The 21,998-nt window shown below is 39.1% G+C and overlaps 1 protein-coding gene across 3 annotated transcripts in view; it reads left to right on the top strand.

The window, feature by feature from the left end:
- Window positions 1-21,998, top strand: part of hdac4 (histone deacetylase 4) — a 116,833-nt gene that overhangs the window by 35,289 nt on the left and 59,546 nt on the right. For 2 of the 3 annotated variants that reach the window (XM_055052949.1, XM_055052952.1), the window contains exons 3-5: window positions 19,133-19,333; window positions 20,430-20,575; window positions 21,029-21,179. In XM_055052949.1, the coding sequence (XP_054908924.1) occupies window positions 19,133-19,333; window positions 20,430-20,575; window positions 21,029-21,179 (498 nt within the window). Of the gene's footprint in view, window positions 1-11,291; window positions 11,503-19,132; window positions 19,334-20,429; window positions 20,576-21,028; window positions 21,180-21,998 lie in introns of those variants that run through there. The other variant, XM_055052950.1, reaches the window with a different exon arrangement.

Consider the following 21,998-nt stretch of genomic DNA (forward strand, 5'->3'; position numbering starts at 1 on the left):
AACCCAATCATAATATCTTTTGGGGACTTTAGTTAATTACTGTTAAATCCTGTCACTTATTCAGGAAAAAAAATCCTTCTTTCTCAGCTCTAAGAATAACTAAATGTTTAAATACCTGCCAAAAAAAAAAAAGGACAGCAGGGTTTTTTAGTGGACTAAACGCTCTGAAATGCTCCGCTAACACATTCATATTATGTGTTAGAATGAATTAACTGGGTGCCAACAGCAGCACTGACACTCCCTCTGTGTGTTTAGTCATGCGAAGTCCAGTTTGACTCTGACCTTAATGAGACATGAGCGGCTGCAGTTAGAAGAGCTGACCTTAAAGCTACCAGTCAAGGAGTGCTAGGTGTTTTTTTTTGTTGATTTTTTTTTCTTTTTGTTTTTGTTCAAGAAGTTAGACAGACAACTTGACTAAGCTTGAATCAAAGGGAATGATTCATGCTGCTGAAATTTAAAAATGATGGATAAAAGCATTGAGGCTGATGAGGAAGACTGATGCAAACAGATTTGAGTGCATATTAATTAGGATGACTAAATTGCGCTCAGGAGGAAGTACCGTAAGAGGAGGAACCTTTCAGGAGCTGAATGTAGGAATCGAGCATCTGCTGCCATCTGAATACATGTGACATTAGGAGATGGGGTGAGAATTATGTACTAAACAAACATGCACAAATAGGAGAGCGTTTGCGTAGCAAGGCGGTCTGTGTGTCTCTCCATCCATCCATCCTTCCATCCATCCATCCCGGCGCACAGGCTAAACTGAGCTTTTTTGCCTCCACGAGCCAAAACAGCTTTCTCCCACTCTGCACAAATTAGCAGCAGCCCACGCTCCACTCGCACATAACTGTCAGAGCACAGACGCTGCAGGAAGCGGGGAGGGAGGGGAAGGTGAGAGAAGCAGTGATGGGAGGAGGAGGAGGAAGAGGAGGAGGAGTGGAGAATGGTAAAAACAGCGGAGGAGAGTGGGAGAAGGAGCAGAAGTGACAGTTACTGAAGACTACAAGTGGTTTTTGTTGCTCGCAGAAGGGCTTCGTTATGGACCCTTGACAGTTGTTGTTTTTTGTGTTTTTTTCTTTTATTTTTTGTGAGGCTTTGAGCACATAGACATATTTTGTCTGCAAAGTGTTGATATGAAAGGACAGAGTGATTTAAGGTGAAGGCACTCCACTTGGCCAGCTCCTAAGCTCTATCTTATAGTTCTACTTGTCAATAATCTATGAGCACTTAAAAACCTACGAGTGGGTTAGACGGAGAGAGCAGGAGTGGGTGTAAATGTGATGAATGGAGATGGGGGGGGGTGGGTGGAGATGCTAAAAGGAACAGAACTGCAATTTTAGGAGGAGAGGGCCTGAAAAAGCAGGGAAAACGGAGGAATGGCACATTATGCAAATATCATCAGCCTCATTACCATTTCAAAACTCTGGAAAAGGAAATCACAAAAGTGGGGAGAAACATTTCTTTTGACGAAACCAAACTCTTTCACATGCTGCGTCTCCATTTCTAAACACGCTCTGATCGCTTCTGAGTCACATTAGACAGAATTTAGATGAAAACCGGATTTTTGAATCCTTTCAGAATTCATTCCCCTTATTGAAACACCAAATGTGACGCATGGAGGGAAGAACTAGGAAGTGCAGAGGAAGAAGGGACAGCATGAGTGTTGAAATGATAGAGACGGACAGTGAGGTGTGTTCCAGAGGACAACTGCTCTGGAGGTCACTGCGACCAGACTCCTGTCTAACAGCAAGGCCCCTTCGCCTCCCCCTCTTCATGCTGAAACATGTTGGACTCCTCATGTTGCTGAATGCTGAACCTTAATCCAGAATTCGTTAATCTTGCATCCTCTTTTTGAGACTTTTTAACCAAAATTAGAAATACATTAAAATATGCAAATAATAATTCAATTCATCTTTTAAATAAGAAAAAAAACATTTTATGCAAAAATGCAGTTGCATAGCATTCTTTTGGTAATATGTAGCAAAGGATGCATCCGTAGCTAAACACACCTACATGTGAAAAGTTCAGTCCATTCTGTTTGACGTAATGTCAATACAGAAAAAAGCGCTAAGTAGTTTTTTTTTGTACAGCATTTGAATCAGACAAAGTTAAAATTAGGTTAGTTAAGGAATTCTGGGTAGAAAATACTTACAGACCTTATGTTTATTTATCAAAAATAGAAAAATACATATTTTTGTACAGTTTTGGTTTAATCAGTTCTCTAAGTGTGTTGTTCTATGAGCAAATGGCCTTTTTGAGTCTGTATACTCCAGTTAGCAATTAATAGATTACCAAATTAGTTGAAAATTATTTCAATAATTGATTTACCACAATTAACTTGATCAATTGTTTCAGTCCTTCTGTGTTTTCTTATGCTCTAGAAATGCAACGCCCTTTCTTCTTTCCTATTTTCTTGCTTTACTGTTTTACTCCAGTTCATACTCAGACAATCACAGATCAAGGAGAGCATTCCAGAATAAATGTGTCTTCAGAGTGAGGTATGGTGCCTCTAAAGCATTAAGCATTAATCATTTATGTTAGAGATATATTATTCACCAATATGACCACATTGCTAATTGCCTATATTGAATTTTGAGCTCTGGATTACAGCAATGACACTGACAATCCTGAACTCAAACTCACTCCTTTTCCCTCATGGAAGACCACCTGTTTTGTACACATGCTCATCAGGGAGCCTTCATGGCTTCCAGATGGGCTACATGAGCCAAGGACCAAACCTCCTCACCCACTGTTACTCCCTGACCTGGCATAAGCATCTGCACTTACTGCCAGTTTGGGATCGACAAGAGTTGTTGAGCAGCTGTCACTTTTCTGCTGAGCCACATTTACACATACGAACTTGCTGGGGAAAAGAAAAAAAACAAAGTACTCTCTTTCTACTACTACTACTACTACTCTCTTTCTCTTCCTTTTCCAAATAACTTGGGGCTCATTCACACCAGCTCTGTTTGGTCTCCTCTAATCGAACTAGAGTTTGATTGTCTAGAAAAACTGGTTTGTTGTGAATGCATAATCAAACTCTGATGCCGATCAAAATAAACTTCGATCTGCCTACCAAACTAGGTTTCGGTTCAGGTGGAGTAAACTCTGGTGCGTTACGAATGCATATGTGAACGTCTAGCGGACAAAAGAATGCTCGAAAAGCAGAAAGCAGGCTTAAGTTTATGGCAATACAAATAAAGGAAGTAGTATAGCTTGGTTGGAGGAGTGCCCTTTGCCTGATGAGTTTAAGAGAATGAAAATGCAATTTATCTAATATTCATTAGTGAAATTGTATTAAACTGTGCAAGAGTAATTATATTAGAGTTCATTTTGATACCAGTAAGTCCTTGACTTGCACCTTATGAAACCGTAGCTTTGCTGCAGGTTTCACCACAAACTTGTAGTAGATTTTGTGGTGAAAGTAAATTAGATTCCAACAGATAACAAGCGGAGCACTTTCCAATTACATTTAAGGACATAACCATAGACTGCGGTTGACATGTTGATTCGTTTTAAAAGGGACACCACTCTCACATTCAGGTCTTAGAAAGTGAGGCAGTCTCTCTGGAGTCAGGCACTCTTTGTGTTCCAGTAGAGCAGACAGTGTTTTAACCTACTTTGTCTGTCTGGGGTCCATTATCCCAACAGATACAGCAGGTTCTGAGTCCAAGTTTGACTGGATCTGGTGGATGGGGGAAGATTTTACCATGTTACCAGGTTATAAATATTGCATGGGGCCTGGTGTGTTTCGCTGTTATAGCTGCCAGGATCAGCTTTCACAAACGTATTGGGAGTCAGCAGAGTGGGCTATTGTTAGTCTGTATGCTTGAACAGAGAGTCTCTTATTGAGATTTTTGTTAGACAAACAAGTTTAACAAAAAAAGACATTAAGTTTCTCATCGCGTCTCACACAAAGTGTTTTACGGAGGCTTTTTTTTAAATGTTTTTAATAGCATTTCAACTGAATATGGTCTAAATGTTGATTTAATTTCAAAACTTTAATTCTAGCTAAGTATCAATACTAACTTTTACCGAGATATGTTACATAGCATAAATATAAAATACAACATAGGTGTAAATAGTAATTCACTGTGAACTTTTAAAGTCTGTATTTTACCATTTTTTGTCTTATTGTGGGAATTATTTAATAGCAGTTTAATACCATATTTGAAAATAAGATATTTTTATATGAGCATTTATGACCTCCATATTTACTGTATAAAACAGCTTTAAACCCAGTTTGCTGTGATAAAGTGCCTAAAGCGAGACTGCCTGTGTGACTACGACATAAATTCAAGAATAATCATGCTTTTTGTCTTAAAATACAAAAAGGATGTAGAAATTGTTTTTAGCACCATTTCTGTAGTGTTAAAAAATTAAAGCAGAAACAGGTAAAAAGAGTCTTTAACATTTCCCCATCATGGTTTGAATCCGGTCTCCGATTCTATTTAATACCTTTCAATTTACTCAATTTACTCTGGGGAAAGAAGGTTCTGGGTTTGAGTCCTGTGACTATTAATTGGTTTTTCTATTATTTACTCTTTGCTGTGTGCAAACGACGTTGACCTGTGTGTCTTTGTGCTGCCCGGTAGCAAACTGGTGATCTGTTCAGGATGTACCCTGCCTCTTGCCTAATGACCCTTGGAGAGACACACCGGCCCCCACACCTCTGTACAGACAATGGATGAATGGTCAATTAGGACTCTAAATTCAATTTCCTGCCAACAAATTCAAACAAACTGTACTTTAGAAACATTCCAGCTCATTTCTTAAATGGCTGTGGTATTAATCCTATCAGAGCATGAAATACCACTCATGCTTTGCCTTCCTCTTAAGCTCAATTGCTTATGCAGAGGTGAGCTTTGTAAAGGCTTTTAAAAGCCTTATCATGACCAAATGTGTCCACAAGAATCTTCTATCTATTATAGATGACTCCTTATAAGTTCAGATCCATTGCTGTTTGCTCGAAAAGGCCCTGACACCATCTGAACCAGAGGCTAGCCTTCCCTAATCCGGGAAGGGGGAGTTCACTACACACACACTGATACCCTAATGGTTATAGCATAGCTTTCAGTGTGTTTCACCACAGTCTGTTTTAAAGAAAGAAATAAAAGCAGCCAGCCAACTTATATTGCCTCTAAGAGTTTTTCAAGTCAAGTGCATAAGTTCAGACAGAATGAAGGAGGGAGGTAGATGTTTATGCATCCATCTTGTCATGGTTTGTGTCTTATCAGAGTGGCTTATTACTTCAAAGGAGACCTAGACAAGTACAAACATTCCTCACAGAATAAACTGTTGCATGAATGATGTTCAGATTTTGTCTCAGATGCTCTTATTCATAATCGGAACGTGATGTTTTCTTAGTGTTCATGTGCCTCACACAGATGCTGTGAAAAAGTATTTAGCAATCCAGATCAATCCGGCCCTCTGGAAAAAAAATATTATTTCTCCCTGAAAATGAGCAAGTTTGCCACTATTGGTAGCAACAGCTGCAATTAAGAATGTGTGGTTATTAGTGATGAGTCTTTACCTCCAAAACTTTAGTTCAGAAATTGACGAGCTGATGTGGATTAGACATATTATTGGTTTCTTTGTAGGTTATTTAGCTTACTTTTTGATGTCAGCTTGGGTTAACTTGAACAGATTAGTCTAAACATATATTACGGGCATTTATTCATAATTTAATAAAGGGGGTAGTAGGTAGATTTTCACCAAGGTTGAGGTTGGCTTGGATAATTTAAAGCTGGGAGGTCCGAGGTTTAACCCGCCTCCCTCTGCAGCCCTGCTCAGTTTAAGTGGGTATAGACAGATCTGAAAAATTCATCTGTGAAAAAAGCAAAGAGCAGAAATCTATAAGGAGGGAAATGCTTTCCTCCAGCAATGTCTGACTGGTTTCCTATGGAATGGGAGGGTTATGGACTGATGAACTGATCTGATTCTGTGACCTCTTAGATTTGAAGAGCGCAGGCAGCCCTGTGGTGTGCTGACATCTCTTATAAGTTCAGTTTTGCATCACTCACAGTTAATGGCTCTGCGTCTGCTGCAAGCTGCGTTGCAGTCGGGAAAGGCATTACCATTGAGATGGAAGGAGAGGATGTAAAATATGAATGAAAGGAACTCCCCGCTGCAGGCAGCGAATCAAGTATTCTCATCCTGTCATGTTGTCTGGGTGTTTGGAAAGCCTTGATATCTCAAGGTGCTCTTCAGGACTCTTTGAGAGTTGATGGTTTTGTTGAATATCAAGAACAAAGCTGGATGCTACAGAGATGCTGGAGCAGCTTCAAGCATAAATTCTGTTTGATTTTATTTAATTTTTAAAAATATTTGGTATCTTTTTAAATTGTATCTGAATAGGACAAGTCATATTCTTACACAACGGCTTTCCTCGTAAAGGATTTGTAAAGCAGAGGCCGTCTGTATGAAGTGCTCTGGCTTTATAAATCTGAAGTATTACAAATTTACCTTTTAGTTCTTTTCAGTCAGTCTTATGAATAAACTGTGGTTCTCTTTGTCAAGCAAATGATGACAGTAAATTTATTTATAAAAATTAGCCATAAAATAATGCATTTGTTAAAATTAAAGAGTAGTCTCTTTGCTTTAATCCTCCTGCGATCTTAGGAGATGGTGTCATTTAGGCCCCACCACCTTTTCACCTTCACAAGGGTTTTGTTGTGTGTGGTTTTGGGAACTGACGGTCTGACGGAACAACCATCTCTGCTTCCCCCCCTGTTTTGGAAGTGTGTTTATTTTTAGAAAAGCTTATTTTGAGTTGAAGAATCATATTTAGCTTTTGCACTCTGACAAAACCAAAATACCAAAATACACATGCGTGTGTGTATGCGTGTTTTGGTTTGTGTGGGAAAGGGGGAGTAGTGAGTGTCTGTATTATAAATAACCCGAATCAATAATAAACGACACTGATATTTAGAGTTGGGTCTGGGGTCCTCTGAGGAGATGGATGAAAAAAGCAGCTCTTCTCCCCACCTTCTTCTCCCTCCTCCCTCGGGACAGTGAGGCAGAAGACAAGAGCATAGGAAGCTGAAAACATTAGAGGTGCCGTCTTCTCCCCCCACAAGCCTCGACAGACTTGTGGTTATGAAGTGCACGCTCGCCTCGTGGGTGTGTGTGCGGGAATGTGTATATTACGAGTCCGACGCTGTGCATTACTTATTCATCAGCAATGTCTGCCTGCTTGCCACAATGTGTATTTCAGCATGCCTTGCGATCATTATGCCACATGTATTATTTAAGGCACACGTGTGCGCGCTGACTCCAATGCAGATTGCTACACGGACTATTTATCCTGCATAAATAGTCCCTCAGAATGCTGCAGAAAGCATCTTTCACACACCTATTACCTTTTCTGTAAAGTCTTTGTGGCCAAGACAACATTTATTCAACTTTTTTTCTTCTGCTTGCGTCTTCGAAAGATGGAAGACTTTTCTTTTCTTAGCCATTTGTTTTTTTCTGGTGTATTTGACATGCTTGTGCCTGTAAGATCTAGAAGTTACCAAGATGTGGGAAGCAGCGATAGTACTGCACAAGCTTTCATAATCTTTTGTGTTTTGCTTTGGTTTAGGAGCCAAACAAAGCAATGCAGCTCCAAATCTTTCAACTTCTCCAAACAAAACAAAAGAATCAATGTTTTACAAACTGCTTGAAGGAATTTGCATTTAGTTAAGGATAATTTAGTTTGGATTTGATCAATCTCAGTGGATGGATGCATTACTTAATGAGAATTCTGTTGCTTTATGATTTATGAAAAATAGAGATAATAAAACCCAGTTTGTTGATGTTTTTGATTTTAGTTTTTGATTCTTTGTGTATTTTCGTATACTCAAATGTTGGGGAAAAATAAATGAAGTTCAGCAAAGTAAGGAATTTGAAATTTTTAGGATGTCTGAAATACTGCAAGTTGATTTAAATCTCACTAAAATTCAGATATTTTTTTATGTATCAAATGTGTACTCTGTATCATGACTTCTGTTGAGGTTAGAAGGATGACCTTTGCCCCCAGCCTTATAAATGCATAAACCTTTGGTGGCAGGACCAATCGGCTTTCATTAGGCCACGTAGATTTTTGAGCCCGGATGGGTGTTTTCACACTCGATGGTCCAGTTGACTCGCTTTGATTTAGGACCAAAATTGTAACATTTGAGTCACATTTCTGCTTATTGTTGAATCATGAAAGCTGACCTTTTCTGAAATGAGGCCCTCAATGCTTAGATGTCATTCTGGGGTCTTTTGGAGCCTCATAGATGAGCCGTTAATGTTTTTTTGGGGTTGGCCACTCCTGGAAATGTTTACCACTGCTCCCTTTTTTATCAACCTGTTTGTTTTAAAATTAAGATATTTTCTTTTTTTTGTTCTTGTTCATTTTTTTGACTAGTTTGTTTTCTGACAAGCAGCACATTTTCTTTTCTCTCTCTTTTTTTTTTTTTTACTTTTATCACTTACACCAGTGCATAGTGTGCTTAAGATACCTAAACAGTTATTGGTGAGTTAGGTTAAATGCTATTCCAATGAAAGTCCTGCACAGGTTCTGACCTTTTTTTCAGAGGAAGTTGTATTTCTTTGCGTGACAGGTTCCTGGGTCTTTGACTGTGTAACTTGCACACTGCCCTATTTACATACATAGATTTTTGTTATTTTTTTCTGTGCAAAGTTCACTTGGTTTGCTTCTGCTTTGCTTCACTGCCCTCCCTGGGGTTGATTCTACCTGATCTAAAAATGAAAGATGTGTTTGCCTTTGTGTGTTTGTGTGTGCCATTGTGGTTTGGGATCACCAGCATTAGCTGTTGCCGGTGTCATGGCTGCATGGAGCTCAGCTAAGCCTTTGACGTCAATGCCGTACAACAAGCTGATAACACAGACCTTTATCGCAGCCAGGTGTGTGGGTGTGTTGTCAGATCAAACAAAACTAGGCTTCCTGGATTCTGCGCCATACTTCAGAAATAGCTACCGCAAACATACACATTATCAGACCACCCAACATGCATATACCCACTGAAATGCGCGCGCACACACACACACACACAAATTGGTGTTGCCACCTCACTACTTGCTGCTTTATTATGTTATATGTATGTTGCTTTTCAGAACATTAGTTGATTTCGAGCAGGTGCTTGTTGAAAACTCCTGAATCATTGGTTCCGCCTCATTGAAGCTGGAGTCAAATCTTTCTGCAGCATCAGAATATGGCCAAAATTATCCGTCTTCCATTTGTTATTTCCACTGTTCACTTCAACCTTGGCTGCAGGATTTAAGCTCCATTACTGATTGAGATTTATGTTAATTAAACAATCACCATACTAAACACGTGCTACAACTGTTTTTGCCCAGCCACTGTCATATTAAGGTTATTTTCATCCTTTGAGAAACTCCCAAAAGTAAATGAAGCAACATGGAAGAGATACATTTTTGAAAAGGGGGGAAAAAAGAATGTGTTGCTTTTGGGTTTTTTGGCACTAGTGGCCTTTATTTGCCATATATTAGACAGGAAATGGGCAGAGAGAGAAGGGTGATGACATGCAGCAAAGGTTTCGGGGTCGGGAATTGAACTCCAGACGACTGACGGCACTGAGGACTATAGAGTCTCCATATGTGTGCAGGTTGCTCTGTCTCTGTAGCTCACAGCATCCTATTTGTTCCTTTTTAATAACAGATGTCATTTGTAATTTAAGCTTAAACTATTTTCTCTTGATTTTATGATTTACTTTAATATGTTTTATTATTAGAAATTCAGAAATATTATATCTATTTTTTATATTTCAATTATTTTTATAATTTTTGTAAGTAAAACAACTCTTTACCTTCATCACAGCATTCAGTCCTTTATATTTATTTTTAGATTATTTATGAACATGTTTTTCATGCATGGCAGACTCTCCAGCCTAGCTCATGTTTGCGATTATCTTCTTTAGTACTTCAGAAGTGAAAAGCTCTTGAATTCTGTAATTTTATTTTGTTTGTGTTGTTTTACATTCACTTCTTGTGAAGTGGAGGAGAAAAGCTGCCTTCACACCTCTTTTCTTCACCGTGAGAATGAAAATAACCATAATTAGCTGCCACTCCTTTTTTATTGTAAAACATTTGCATAAACTTTCACTGTTGGCCAATGTTCTGCTGTGCAGCTCCCTGTCAGCGCTGCCCGCAGGAACATGTGCATTTCACATGTGTCCTCTCACTTTCGCATGACAGAAAGCCATCAGAAAGCAACCACTTGTCAGAATGATGAACGACCAAGTTCTGTGAATTTTGCCACAATTATTTCACTCACTGAGTAAACAGCCATTCACGCTGCAGGCATGCCATTTTTCCTAATCACTTTTTTTTCCCTAATTCAGATGGAAATGAAGGCACATCAAAATATCAATCATGAAAAAAATTTAATTAATGTGAAAAAAAAATAAATAAAATGCAAAGTTACAAAAAAAGAATAATCAATAAAAATACTAAATCAAAATTTTAGAGTGGAACTTCTCCACAGCATAATTATCAGTTCTTTTCCAAATACAAACAGAAATGACTGATTTTGCCTGATGTACATTGAAATTTTATTAATTGTCATATATTTCTATTTGTATGCATATATCATCACTGGCATCTCCAGATTCTTCTGTACTTTTAGATGCTCACATCTTTTAGTCCTGTCCTTGCTGTGACTCATCCTCTCAGTTTTCTTTCTGTTCCTGTTTTCTAAGAATTGCTTCATTGAATTATTCAGAGTAACACTTCCCTCAGTTTGTATTAGAATAAAGTTGCATAACACCTCAGCCCCTATTTATCTCTAAAAGAATTAGCTGGAGCTATGTTCGTGATGATTTTTATCTGCAGTGGCTGCTAAATGTTTCGCTTGCAAGCTGCATCTATTGTTGAGTCAAGTTCACAGCAGCTATCTGTGTGAAGAGTTCCTGTTGTGTAGGAGGTTTTTAAAACAGACAAAAGCCAGGAAGGTGTGCGTGCATGCGTATATGTGTGTGTGCAACAAGTAGAAGATTAAATGCGAGCAAGTGCAACTGCTCAGTCAAAACACGAAGAGGCCCTGCACAAAAGCTCTGGGTTTGTTTGGCCAGAAGCTGACGCTGTCTCTTTTTTTTCTCTCTCTTTTTTTTGTCAGCCAGTGAATTAGGAGGTAGGGAGCTAGTGACGCTCGTAAAATCCTTAACATGCCTGAGACTGCCCTGTGATGTCACTGAGTGAGGGAGGGAGAGTAGGAGGAGACCAGACCAACGGAGAGAGAGAGAGGGAGAGAGAGAGAGCGAGTCGGCTGGAGAGCGGCGCAACACAGGCTCAGTGAGAGGAGGCAGAGAGACCAGACGGACTCTGTCAGAAATTTCTTCCTCCTTCGCGTCTGAAGTGGAGGGGAACGCTGCTTTCTGTATTTCTTCCAGCTGATTTAAAAAAAAAAAACACACTTTTTAAAAAGCTCCTGCTCAGATCTTCAAACACACTCTCACACCAACGTGCAACAAGCGGACAGCACGGCACAACTGATGGGTGAGAGCTTTTTCCTGCAGTTTGACTTCTCTACGAGGAGTTCCTGTATAAAATGCTTTGCAAATGTATTTTTTTCTCCTCAGCAGCCTTTCATAGTTTATACTTTTATGCTGAGATGCGTTTATGTTTATAGAGCAGGTGTGACTGTGTGTGTGTGTGTCCTGTTGAGAAGAGAGTTTGTGGGTGTGCGGCTTTGAGTGGTGACAGTGTTTATTGAATGGTACTGATGTATGGACGCTCAGCAGCCTTCAGCTGAATGGAGCAGATGGCTGCCCCTGTCCCTCCATACAGTCTGGTGTGAACACATGAGGCTGTTTGTGTTTATTCCTCAGTGTGCTAAGATGCATATGAACAGTTCAAAAAGTTCAACCTGTCTAATGCGTGCCTTAGATTGGAAAAAAGTCCACAGAAACAGATTATTTTGCACATTTTTCTTGAGTGTTCTCATTTTTTTGTGTGTGGTTTTGTTTTGGCTGTTAAGATAATGATTGTGAATGTTTACCCAGCTGCAAATATAACAGTCTTAAATACCTTTTTGACTGTTTGATCCACTTGAGTCAGACCTTGGGAGTGCAGGCTCGCTTTCGTCATGAAAAAGTGAAAACAGATGAGGAGAAAACAAAGAGGCAGCAGCGCACCATAACACTCACCCTCACTAAGTATCCGCCCTGAGCTTTGGGGTGCCTTCAGGGTGCCTTATGCAGCACATGCAGGCTGATTGTGGAGTTGAACTCGCACCCCACCATCATTGGTCAGCCATCTTCCTCTGGCCCCTCCCTTTCTTCACTGTCCAACCAACCGCTGGCTACAATCCAACCAGTCACCATGGCGTTTGCCTCCATCCTCTCTGAGTACCTGGGGTTTGTTTTTTGAGTATGGGTAAGAGGATGGTGGGTCGTTATATTTCTTTTTAATTCTCAACCTGGAAGGTTTAATGCACGCATAGCTAAGTGTGCAGGTTCAGTTTTTTAGGCGTGGTGTGTAAACATGCAGGGATTTTTCTGGGAATGCAGGGAAACCCAGAGGGGCGAGGATCTTTCCCTTGGGAATCCTGCGCTATAAATAAACCTGCCTGTGTGATCCATAGTCTTCTGCTGAGGGGAACGTGGGATGGGCTGAGTCAGAGCTGGACTGATGGATGAACAGACTAATGAGAAGGGCCCTGACATTTCTCTTGATTGTTGCAGTTTTACTTTCACTAACTCGGGCTTCCTTTTGAAGCAGCTTCTTGTCTCTCACATCCTCCTTCATTTCTTTATTCATCCTCCAGTTATCCTGCTAACTGCTCACACACGTGCTGAAGCTGCTGTTTGTGTTCTTTGACATTCATATGAAAAAATTTTAATATCGTCAAAAATATTCAAGTTAAGAAAGTGAAACTCGTACACAGTTTCATGACAGTCATACAGATCATCTGTTTATTCAAGTTAGCTTTGATTGTCACAGCCAATGAAAGCCCACAATTCAGCTTGTGTTGCATGTAATACATTTGTAACAAAAATTTTATACTATAGTTTTTCAAGTTGCTTTATGCAAGCATATTTGTGGAAAGTTAAACTGACAGAAAAAGTGTTCTTTGCAAATTGCAAAATTTGTTATATTTGAATCTGTCTGCAGTCCACATATGCATTAAAACTGTGCCAGAGTTCACTCCAACCAATCCGAGAGGTAGGTTTGTGTGGACCAGAGTTCATTGTTTTGATCGCCGTCAGAGTTCGATAGCACGTTCAGACCTCTACAAACTAACCGGACTTTATAGGAAAATGAATTTGTTTGATTAAAGTGGAGCAAACTGTAGAAATCCACCCTTAGACTTAACAGGATTTTAAAGCAAAAACTATTTGCTTTTGCTGGAGCTTCTCCATAGAGATCCTACAGTGTGGTGACGCCTCAGAGAACCACAGGATGATCACTTCCATGCCAATCTGCATTGATGCAGCAATTCATGTTATAGGAGACTTAACTAAATTGCATTTATATACCATAAATGTACGTTTCAGCAGGCTGACATTTCTATTAAAAACACCTATTTCCAGGTTTTATGTAGATTTGCACAACCTGTCAAGTTGCAATCATTGTTGAAATATCAATATGTGCAATAGGGTAACTGCAACGGACGTCTTTCTTAAAAGTCAATAATATGTGAATTATTTTTCCCTCGGTGTTTCTTAAAAAATTTCACTGTGAGTTAACCCGACTTCAAAGTCGAAATCAGTAGAAGTTCTAAAAAAAAATGCTTGTCAATCAATATTGTAGTTCTTGAAGGAGTTAATGCCAAAAAGTAAATTGGTAAAAAAAAAAAGATTTTCCAAAAATTAAACCTTCAAAAAAATAATTTTTTCATGAGCCAGCTCTAAATAATTGTAATTGGTATAATTGTTGCAATTACATATTTTGTTGCAGTTGTCATTACCTGTCAGGCATGAACCTTTAAATCATCAATCACTCTGTGTCATGAACTTATGTTTCTCTTTTTCCAATTCAAAATATTTTCCCTGAAGTTTGCATGTACTTTTTACACATTATTTGACATGAAATGACTTCCACAAAACTCCAATATATCGACTTACAGCTCTAATTTGCACATGCGAGTGAAACATCAGACCTGAGAGCATCAGGTGTTAATCTGCAATTCGGAGTTTTTCCTGCAGCAGCAGCAGCGTTTAAGCTGTGCGCCGTCACTCTGAGTCATCTTATGTGACCTCCTGTCCTGGTGTTGGCACAGCAACATTAACCTCATGTCACTTTCGCTGAGGGTTTGTAAACCGGGCTAATTCGCTCCCAGGTGCTGGTCACCCTGCATGTCTGCTCCCTTGGACAAAGGGAGCAGACATGTGTTTACTGTAAACGGCTCTTTCGGGTTGTTTTCTCAGAGCTGCTGTCTCTTTTAACATGATGCACAAATGATACAGATGATTCCTGTGTGTTGTTGAAACAGAATGTCCAGATTTGTAAAACAAATAGTTCAACATTTGTGCAACTATATGGAAACACAATTAAATCAGAATTTGTAGCTGATGTTGAACTGCAGGATTGGTACTCTGCATATCGTAAGTTTCTTCTTTTTTTAGAGAGAGTTCATTCTTCGATTACGTTTCTGTGGACAGTTTTATCTCTTGGTCTTTCTATCTGAGCTGTTGTGGTTGGCATCTGAGTTGCTGGAGCTGTGATTACTCCAACTTAACTTTTTTTTCCATCTCTGATGCTTCCTGTGTTGCTTTCTTTGCTTTCTTTTACGCTTGTAGATATGCTCTGACCACAGCTTTCTTAGTCATTAGTGATGTTTAAAAGAAACTATTCTGAATTCTTGATTTGAAAAGCAATCTCAATTTAGCGACAATATTTAATAGAAAATATTACAAACTGAGAAGAAAATATGGGTTAATAATTGTCAAATTCATCAGCAAAGAGCATTTTCTTTTGCATTTTTTATTTATAAAGCTACATTAAAGCTATGGTCATGTGGTTTCAAATACAATCTTGTGTGTAATCTCTTTATTTTGAACCGAATTCAGATATATTGCCTCTATCAAGGAAGCTCTACACATTTTCTTAATTCATTAAGGTTTGTGACATTTAATTGACTACTTAGAAAAAAAACTTGCATAGAATGGTAAACATTTGTAAATAATATGTTTGGTGAGTCATTTATTAAAAATTACAGCCTATTTTGGTGTGGAAATTTTCATAGCTGTAAATGCTGCAGTGCAGATTACTTTGTAAAGTAAGTTAGCCATCAATAGTGTGATTTACTAAAGTACAGGAAACATTCCAAAAATAGGACATATGTCATTTACGGGCAGCAGGTAAACAGTTGCATGTAAATTCCTGTCAGCCATAAGGAAATATTTTTGTTGTCTCTTTTGACAGGAAGTTAAGTTTTGCATTTTTCATAAGCTCAATACGGTATCTCTGAACTTTCAAGATACAATTTGTGTTTTCATCAGAGCATGGCAGTGAGACTGAGTGGGTGAATGGAAGATTACAATAGGTGTTTTCCATCCAGAATACATCTGCATTTAGTCACTCTAACATACTTGAGATCTGTTAAAAAATAACCTTAAAAATATTGTAAATCGTATCTTTTAATTATTTTTTTTTATTGTATTCCTTGACTCCACTATGATTGTGACCCTCTGTTCCCCTTAATTTGTTAACTCTCATCTTCTGCAGTTAAATTTTCTGAAATTAGTACTGGTAATAGTGTCCTTATCTGTGATGAAAACTTGTCATCATTATTATCAATCTGCCTTATCACCTGGATTCACACATCAGCAGATCACAAAATCTGCTGATGTGAATTATGAGAACTGGACAGCACTGGAACGACGCAACGTTAAAGGCGTTGCTGAATGTTGCTCCATACATGAGAAAGGAATTGCACAACAGAAATTCATAGCTGATTTTGCTGATTGAAACAACCAGCATGCAACACAAATTTCCCCAACCGAACAAAACAGCAGACAATGAAGAAATTACTTGTTGTTAAGGTGTGGACTTTAAAAACAGTTTTTTTGTTGTTGTTTTTTTTTCCATTGAAATTAACAGTTTCATTTTGAGTTTGTTTAAATTGCCAACATCAGAAAAGCAGGTGCTGTATTGTCGACTGTCAGCCATTCACAACTATAATAACTTATTTAAATTCCATAAAGCTCATGCTTAGAAGGCAGTTTTCGCAAAGATGTTACAAGTCATTACATTAAGGGGGGTTTATTGCAATGGACAGGGGGGCCCAGAAGAAAATCTTTGGGACCACTGACATAAAGTAACCTCATTTTCTAATAAATATTCCATCAAGTTAAAACACTATGTTGATCAAATTGTTGTCTTTTGTGAAATGGTGTCAACATGTGACTTTGTATAGTGAATGATGTAAGTCTTGGCAAATTTCAGCCACAGACATGAAGGTGAGTCTCTTATCAAGACTTTTATTTTGTAGTAAAGCATGAAGTAGTTCTGCAGTGGCCCTGTTGTGTTGACAAAGTCAGCTGATAAAGACTTGTCATCGAGCTGGCCTTGGCTCAAACTTTGTTGCTATATTTATCAAGCTTTCCAACTTGTCTAGCAACAGGCTTTTTGTTTTGTTTTGCTTTTGTCCATAAACAGACTTATCAACTTTTTTCTGTGGCTTTTTTTTTGTCAGATGTGAAAACATGATGCTGCTCTGAGCAATTCGCCCCACCCCAAGCACTCACAGGTGTAATAGTCTTAACGCTGGAGTCCCTTCTAGCTGTAGAGAGAGCAGCAGATGTTCATCGCTTTAGCAACTGTACTGCAAATGAACTCTGTATCTGCAAAGCTTCCTCTGATTGGGTTGTTGTTATGATGGACAATATGTACCATAACAATGACCATAATTCACAGATTGGCACTCAGGCTATGGGCAAACAAGGTTTTATTTATTTATTTGATATTGATGTTTAATATCCATTAGCTATCTAAGTGAACACTTGGCTGGCATATGTAGATGTACAGTATGAGTACACTATGAATGTGAGAAGTGGTTATAAAGGGATGACTGAAAAGTTCATGTCTTCATCAGTCGAGCTTTTTTTGGAAGGCTGTGAAGTTTACAGAAATGTCCTCCAGACTCTCCTTACTAAAAAACAAACTCCTCTAATGTCCAGCTCTGAGACAGGTCCGAACAAGCACAGCGATACGCATCAGCAAAGCACCAGCATGTCTGGCCTGGCCACACCCTTTCTTCTCTCCCCGCCGTCCCGTTGGGTGGTGTCAAGTTTCCCTTCACTACTAAAAACCTGCCCGGTACCAAAGATGTCATTGGCTACCTCAGCAAGTTGGCTACCCCTCAGTTTGCCACCTCATTGGTCACTGGGGACAGCAGGACGCGCATGATAGGCTCAGGATGCTTGGCATTGGCTTCGGAGTATCGATCCCTGGCAGAGGGCTTGGCACGGTGGAAGGTGGTTCTCCATGGAGCAGATATTGATCAGGAAACACTGACAGCAAGACAAGACTTTGAGTTTGTGAAATTAAGGATTACTCTCAACTTGCACTCCTAACTTCAGTTTTGGCTTTCGTGTTTGTGTAAAACTCTTCTATGTATGCACTTTTACTAATAAAACTAATTCCCAACTGTAGTAAAGTTCGAAGTTGCTAGTACATGCGGTAAGGCAGCGTGCAGAGGGTTCAAACCTGGCAAAGAATTTGTGTTTTTATGTTTCACTACTGTGTGTGGTTCTGCAGCACTTTAAGCTGGTGTTTTACTTGTTGGAGTGAAATAATCTGATTGCATCTGTCCTCTAGCTGTTTGCTCCTTCTATCCCTGTTGTATGGATTATGCCTATAAAGCAGATTAAATGTTGCAGATTGAAAGACCAAGGGAGGACAGAACATAAACTCTTTAACTATTTAAATCTTCATTCTGCATCTGACTTTGTGATTTCTTCAGTTTTTGATTCTTGACACACAACGATTCTAAGATGATGCAGCTGTCTTATTCTTAAACATGTCTCAGTTTATTGTCTTCCAGTCTTCAGTGTCACTGTCTTTCTTTCTGCCGTTTGAGTTTTCTGGAGCCATATTATGTAAGGCAAAACACAAACATTTGGAGGAAAATTGTATCCCCTGTTTCCCCCCCTGCATTCAGTGTTTGTCTTTTTCAAAAAGGTTTCATCTGTGAATGTTTCTAAAAGACAGCTTTAGGTTGTCATTGTCATAGTTCTCCCCAATTTAGTAAATTAGTAGGTGTGTGATGGCTTGCCCTCCTGTGTCCCTGTCGTTATTGGCTTTTTAAATATTTTCTTATTTTTCCCAGTTTTTCTTACACATCCATTGAGTTTTGAAAACTATAACATTTTGTTCCAGTCTTTTGTATTTTCAAGTAATTATAATCAATGTTTATTTCCTGTTATTTTTAATTGACATAAACATCGTCAAATATAACACATTGTGGGAAATTCTCTTGGTTTGATCTTTTGCTTTGTATTTTACTGGGTTTTTTTATTCTTCAAATGTTATTTTTACATGTCACTTTTCCATATGCTTTTCAAATTTCTCTTCAAATCTGATCACATTTTAAATTATTTGACTTCTGACTTATATATGTTTTGCTTCATGCTTCCGTTACTCTAAGAATAGGATCATATCAGTTGTGCTGAGATAGAATAATTGTTATATTTTAAGCGTCAAGTTAATTTTATCTGGTTAAATATATGTACTTTGAATGCTGCAACCCTTAAAAGGTATCGTATTTTATATGTAATAAGGGCATCTAATTTTGATACATCCTCTGAGCTGTTAACCTAAAGAGGAATCACTTTGCATTTACAATCATGTCATACATCAACGTGTAAAATTATAAAGACTAAGTCTGCATAAATGTCATCAAATTTCTACTGTAACACTAAAGCTGCGGAATGTTTTTGTTCGTTATGATTTCTGTCAAATCACATACACATTTTATGTTTTGGTGTTATGCTAATGCTCTTATTTTCAGTATACAAATATGACACAGATATAAATCCCAAGTAGGCCAACACTCCCATCGACCACTCCACTGCAAAGTCTAATACTAAGTGCTGCTGCCAAAGCTGCTTTTTCAGTTTGTTTGTCGGATTTGGTTCAGATGTCAGGTGTTTAACTGCCAACATTTCTGTTGTTTGTTTAGTGGATGTGAGCACAGCGGCGCTCCCCTCGCAGGTTCCCTCCGCCGCTTCTGCCATCCTTCCCATGGACCTCCGCATTGTGGACCACTCTCACCACCACCACCAGCAGCCTCCCTTCGGCCTGGTGTCCCCGCCCCATCCCACTCCAGCCCCCTCCACAGCCTGTCCTGCATCGTCCGAGTTGGGCAACGGGCCAGTTGCTGGTAAGTCCTTCAGGTCTCCTGGCTGATTTCACCTAATGCAGCCAATAAATCAGTAATAGGTTCAGAGTCTCCTGATGACATTGTAATGTAGACTTGTGTAGTTATAATGACTAATCTTATTTATTGTTATAAATGAAGCTAGTGGGAGCTTGTAGTACAAGTATTAAATAGCGCATCACTCCGAGTGCGGAGGAGATACTCAGAACAAATAAATGCTTGGTGTCCATATCTTTCTCCAACTGAACAGAAACAAATCTATAGTTATTATCTTTGGACCTAAAAAGGAATGATTTAGAGTCAACGCACAGATCTGTTATTACAGCTAGTGAATTGTGTTGATGCCTAAAACCGTGGGGTAGTCTTCAAAGATACATAAAGACAATTGCAAAGTCAGTTTTCTATCATTAGAAGAACTTTTCTAATGTTCCAGCAAGATCTATAGAAACTAATCCATGCATGTATCTTTACTTGCATTGATTACTGCAACAGTGTCTTCACGGGTCTTCCTAAAAATCCTCCAGCTGCAGCTGATCCAGAACGCTGCTTCTCGTGTTCTCACTGAAACTAGGAAGATAGAGCACATCAACCCGGTTCTAAAGTCACTACACTGGCTCCCTATGGCTCAGAGAACAGACTATAAAATACCTTTGTTAGTTTATAAATCACTAAACTGCTTAGCACCCCAATACATTAAAGGTCTGTTGTATCAACCTTTCAGACCTCTCAGGTCTTTTGGTTCTGGTTCTGCTCTGCATCCGCAGAACCAGAGCCAAACATGGAGAAGCAGCATTCAGCATCTATGCACCACAAATCTGGAACAAACTTCCAGAAAACTGCTGAAACACTGATTTCCTTTGAATCTATGTTGAAAAGCCACCTGTTAAGAGTTGCTTTTCAACCATAATAAATGGAACACTGAGCAAAGTTTTGATTGATGATTTTAACAATGGCACTTGACAGAATGCAATGTCTGTTACTGGTTTTCACAACTGTTAACATGTTTATGATTTTTTTTTTGTTTTTCTAATGTTTTATACACCTGGAACTGCATTGTTGCTGAAATGTGCCATACAAATAAACTTGACTTGACCTGCAGGCCGTCAGGACCAGCACCTGCAACAGGAACTGGTGGCTCTGAAGCACAAGCAGGAGCTCCAGAGGCAGATTCTGATTGCCGAGTTTCATAGGCAACATGAACAACTGTCGCGACAACATGAAGCCCAACTCCAGGAGCATATTAAGGTGAGAGGATGTGTGTGAGCCGTGCACAGAGAGCGAGGTGGGATTGGTTCCTCCACTGTAGTCAGCACCTTGTGAAGGGCAAAAAGAAAAAAAACAACAAATGTATGTGTACAATTTAGAGGGTACACGGGTGTAATTTGATCTGTTGGCAGCAGAAGAACATTGGCCCCATAAACTCGCTCTGTGCAAATTTTATAAAAGAAAAACTCCCATTGGGTTTACTGCGACCAGACAGCCGAGGAGCCAGAGGATCTGATCGGTTTAGGCTGAAAATAACCACAATGTGTCTTTTGAGACCCTTGAATTTACTGCTTTCATTACTGCACCCACACTTTGCTTCATTACAGTTGTTTCAGCTGAAATCTTTACCAGTTATTTGTTTGCAGCATCCTATAACTCCTTTATCTTGTTTTTTTCCTCCTTCTATAACCCATTTGCGCCTCTCCCCTCCAGCATCAACAGGACCTGTTGGCCCTCAAGCATCAACAAGAGCTGCTGGAGCATCACAGGAAGATGGAGCAGCAGCGTCATGAGCAACAGCTGGAGAAGCAGCAGCGGGAACAGAAACTCCAGCAGCTGAAAAACAAGGAAAGGGGACAAGAAAGTAAGTGAAGAATTAAACCAAAACAGCATTTTTAAACGAGGCAGCATAGGATTTAATATACTCTGGCCTTCTATTAACATCTGTGCTGAAACACTGTAGCTAACGATCATAACAAGTGTCAGACAGCTCCGCTCCTCCAGCCTCTCTGTCCCAACACCTGCAGCCATGCGCTGCAGTCAGAACAGTCTGACCTCACACTTTCACCACAGGGAGGATCAGGATCCTCTAACCAAGGCAAGGTTAGAGGAGCGAGACACTGAGACAAACATGTCCTTGGTTTACATGTTCAAAATCAGGTGAAGAGTTAAAATTCAGTTCAGATTAGACTTTATGTTGCATCTGCCAAGCAGTCGCGATGTTAATGATTGGCTAATTAATGCTTTATATAAGCATATAAGGTTTATGAAGAGAAACTGTTAGTAGTCAGTATTATATTTCTGCTGTAGATGGCAGTAAGAGAGATCAGGAATAACAAAAGAATTGTCTTTCACAAGCTCAGAACTCAAGTTAGATTCAAGAACTCAAGAGCGTTTCATATGAAAATTTGTTTTTTCTTATATAAATATAAATCTGTTCTTTGTAGTACGTTTTCACTTTTTGTAGGAGTCGCAGTTTGCCACAATGTTTTTTTAGATCGGTTCACTTGAGTGGCTCAGACCTTTTTATTGTTATCACTCTTTCATCTCCCAGCGTTTCTGCAGATTCCTGGGCAAAATTGTTTGAATGATGAAAATGTGCTCCTTTATAAAAATGTGACTTGCTTGAATCTGGGGAAAATTCTCCTCCCTCATGATCCAAACTTTGACTTCTGCTAAGATA

This window comes from Poeciliopsis prolifica, unplaced genomic scaffold (genome assembly GCF_027474105.1).
Source record: "Poeciliopsis prolifica strain line A6 unplaced genomic scaffold, Auburn_PproV2 SCAFFOLD036, whole genome shotgun sequence".
Lineage (NCBI taxonomy): Eukaryota > Metazoa > Chordata > Actinopteri > Cyprinodontiformes > Poeciliidae > Poeciliopsis > Poeciliopsis prolifica.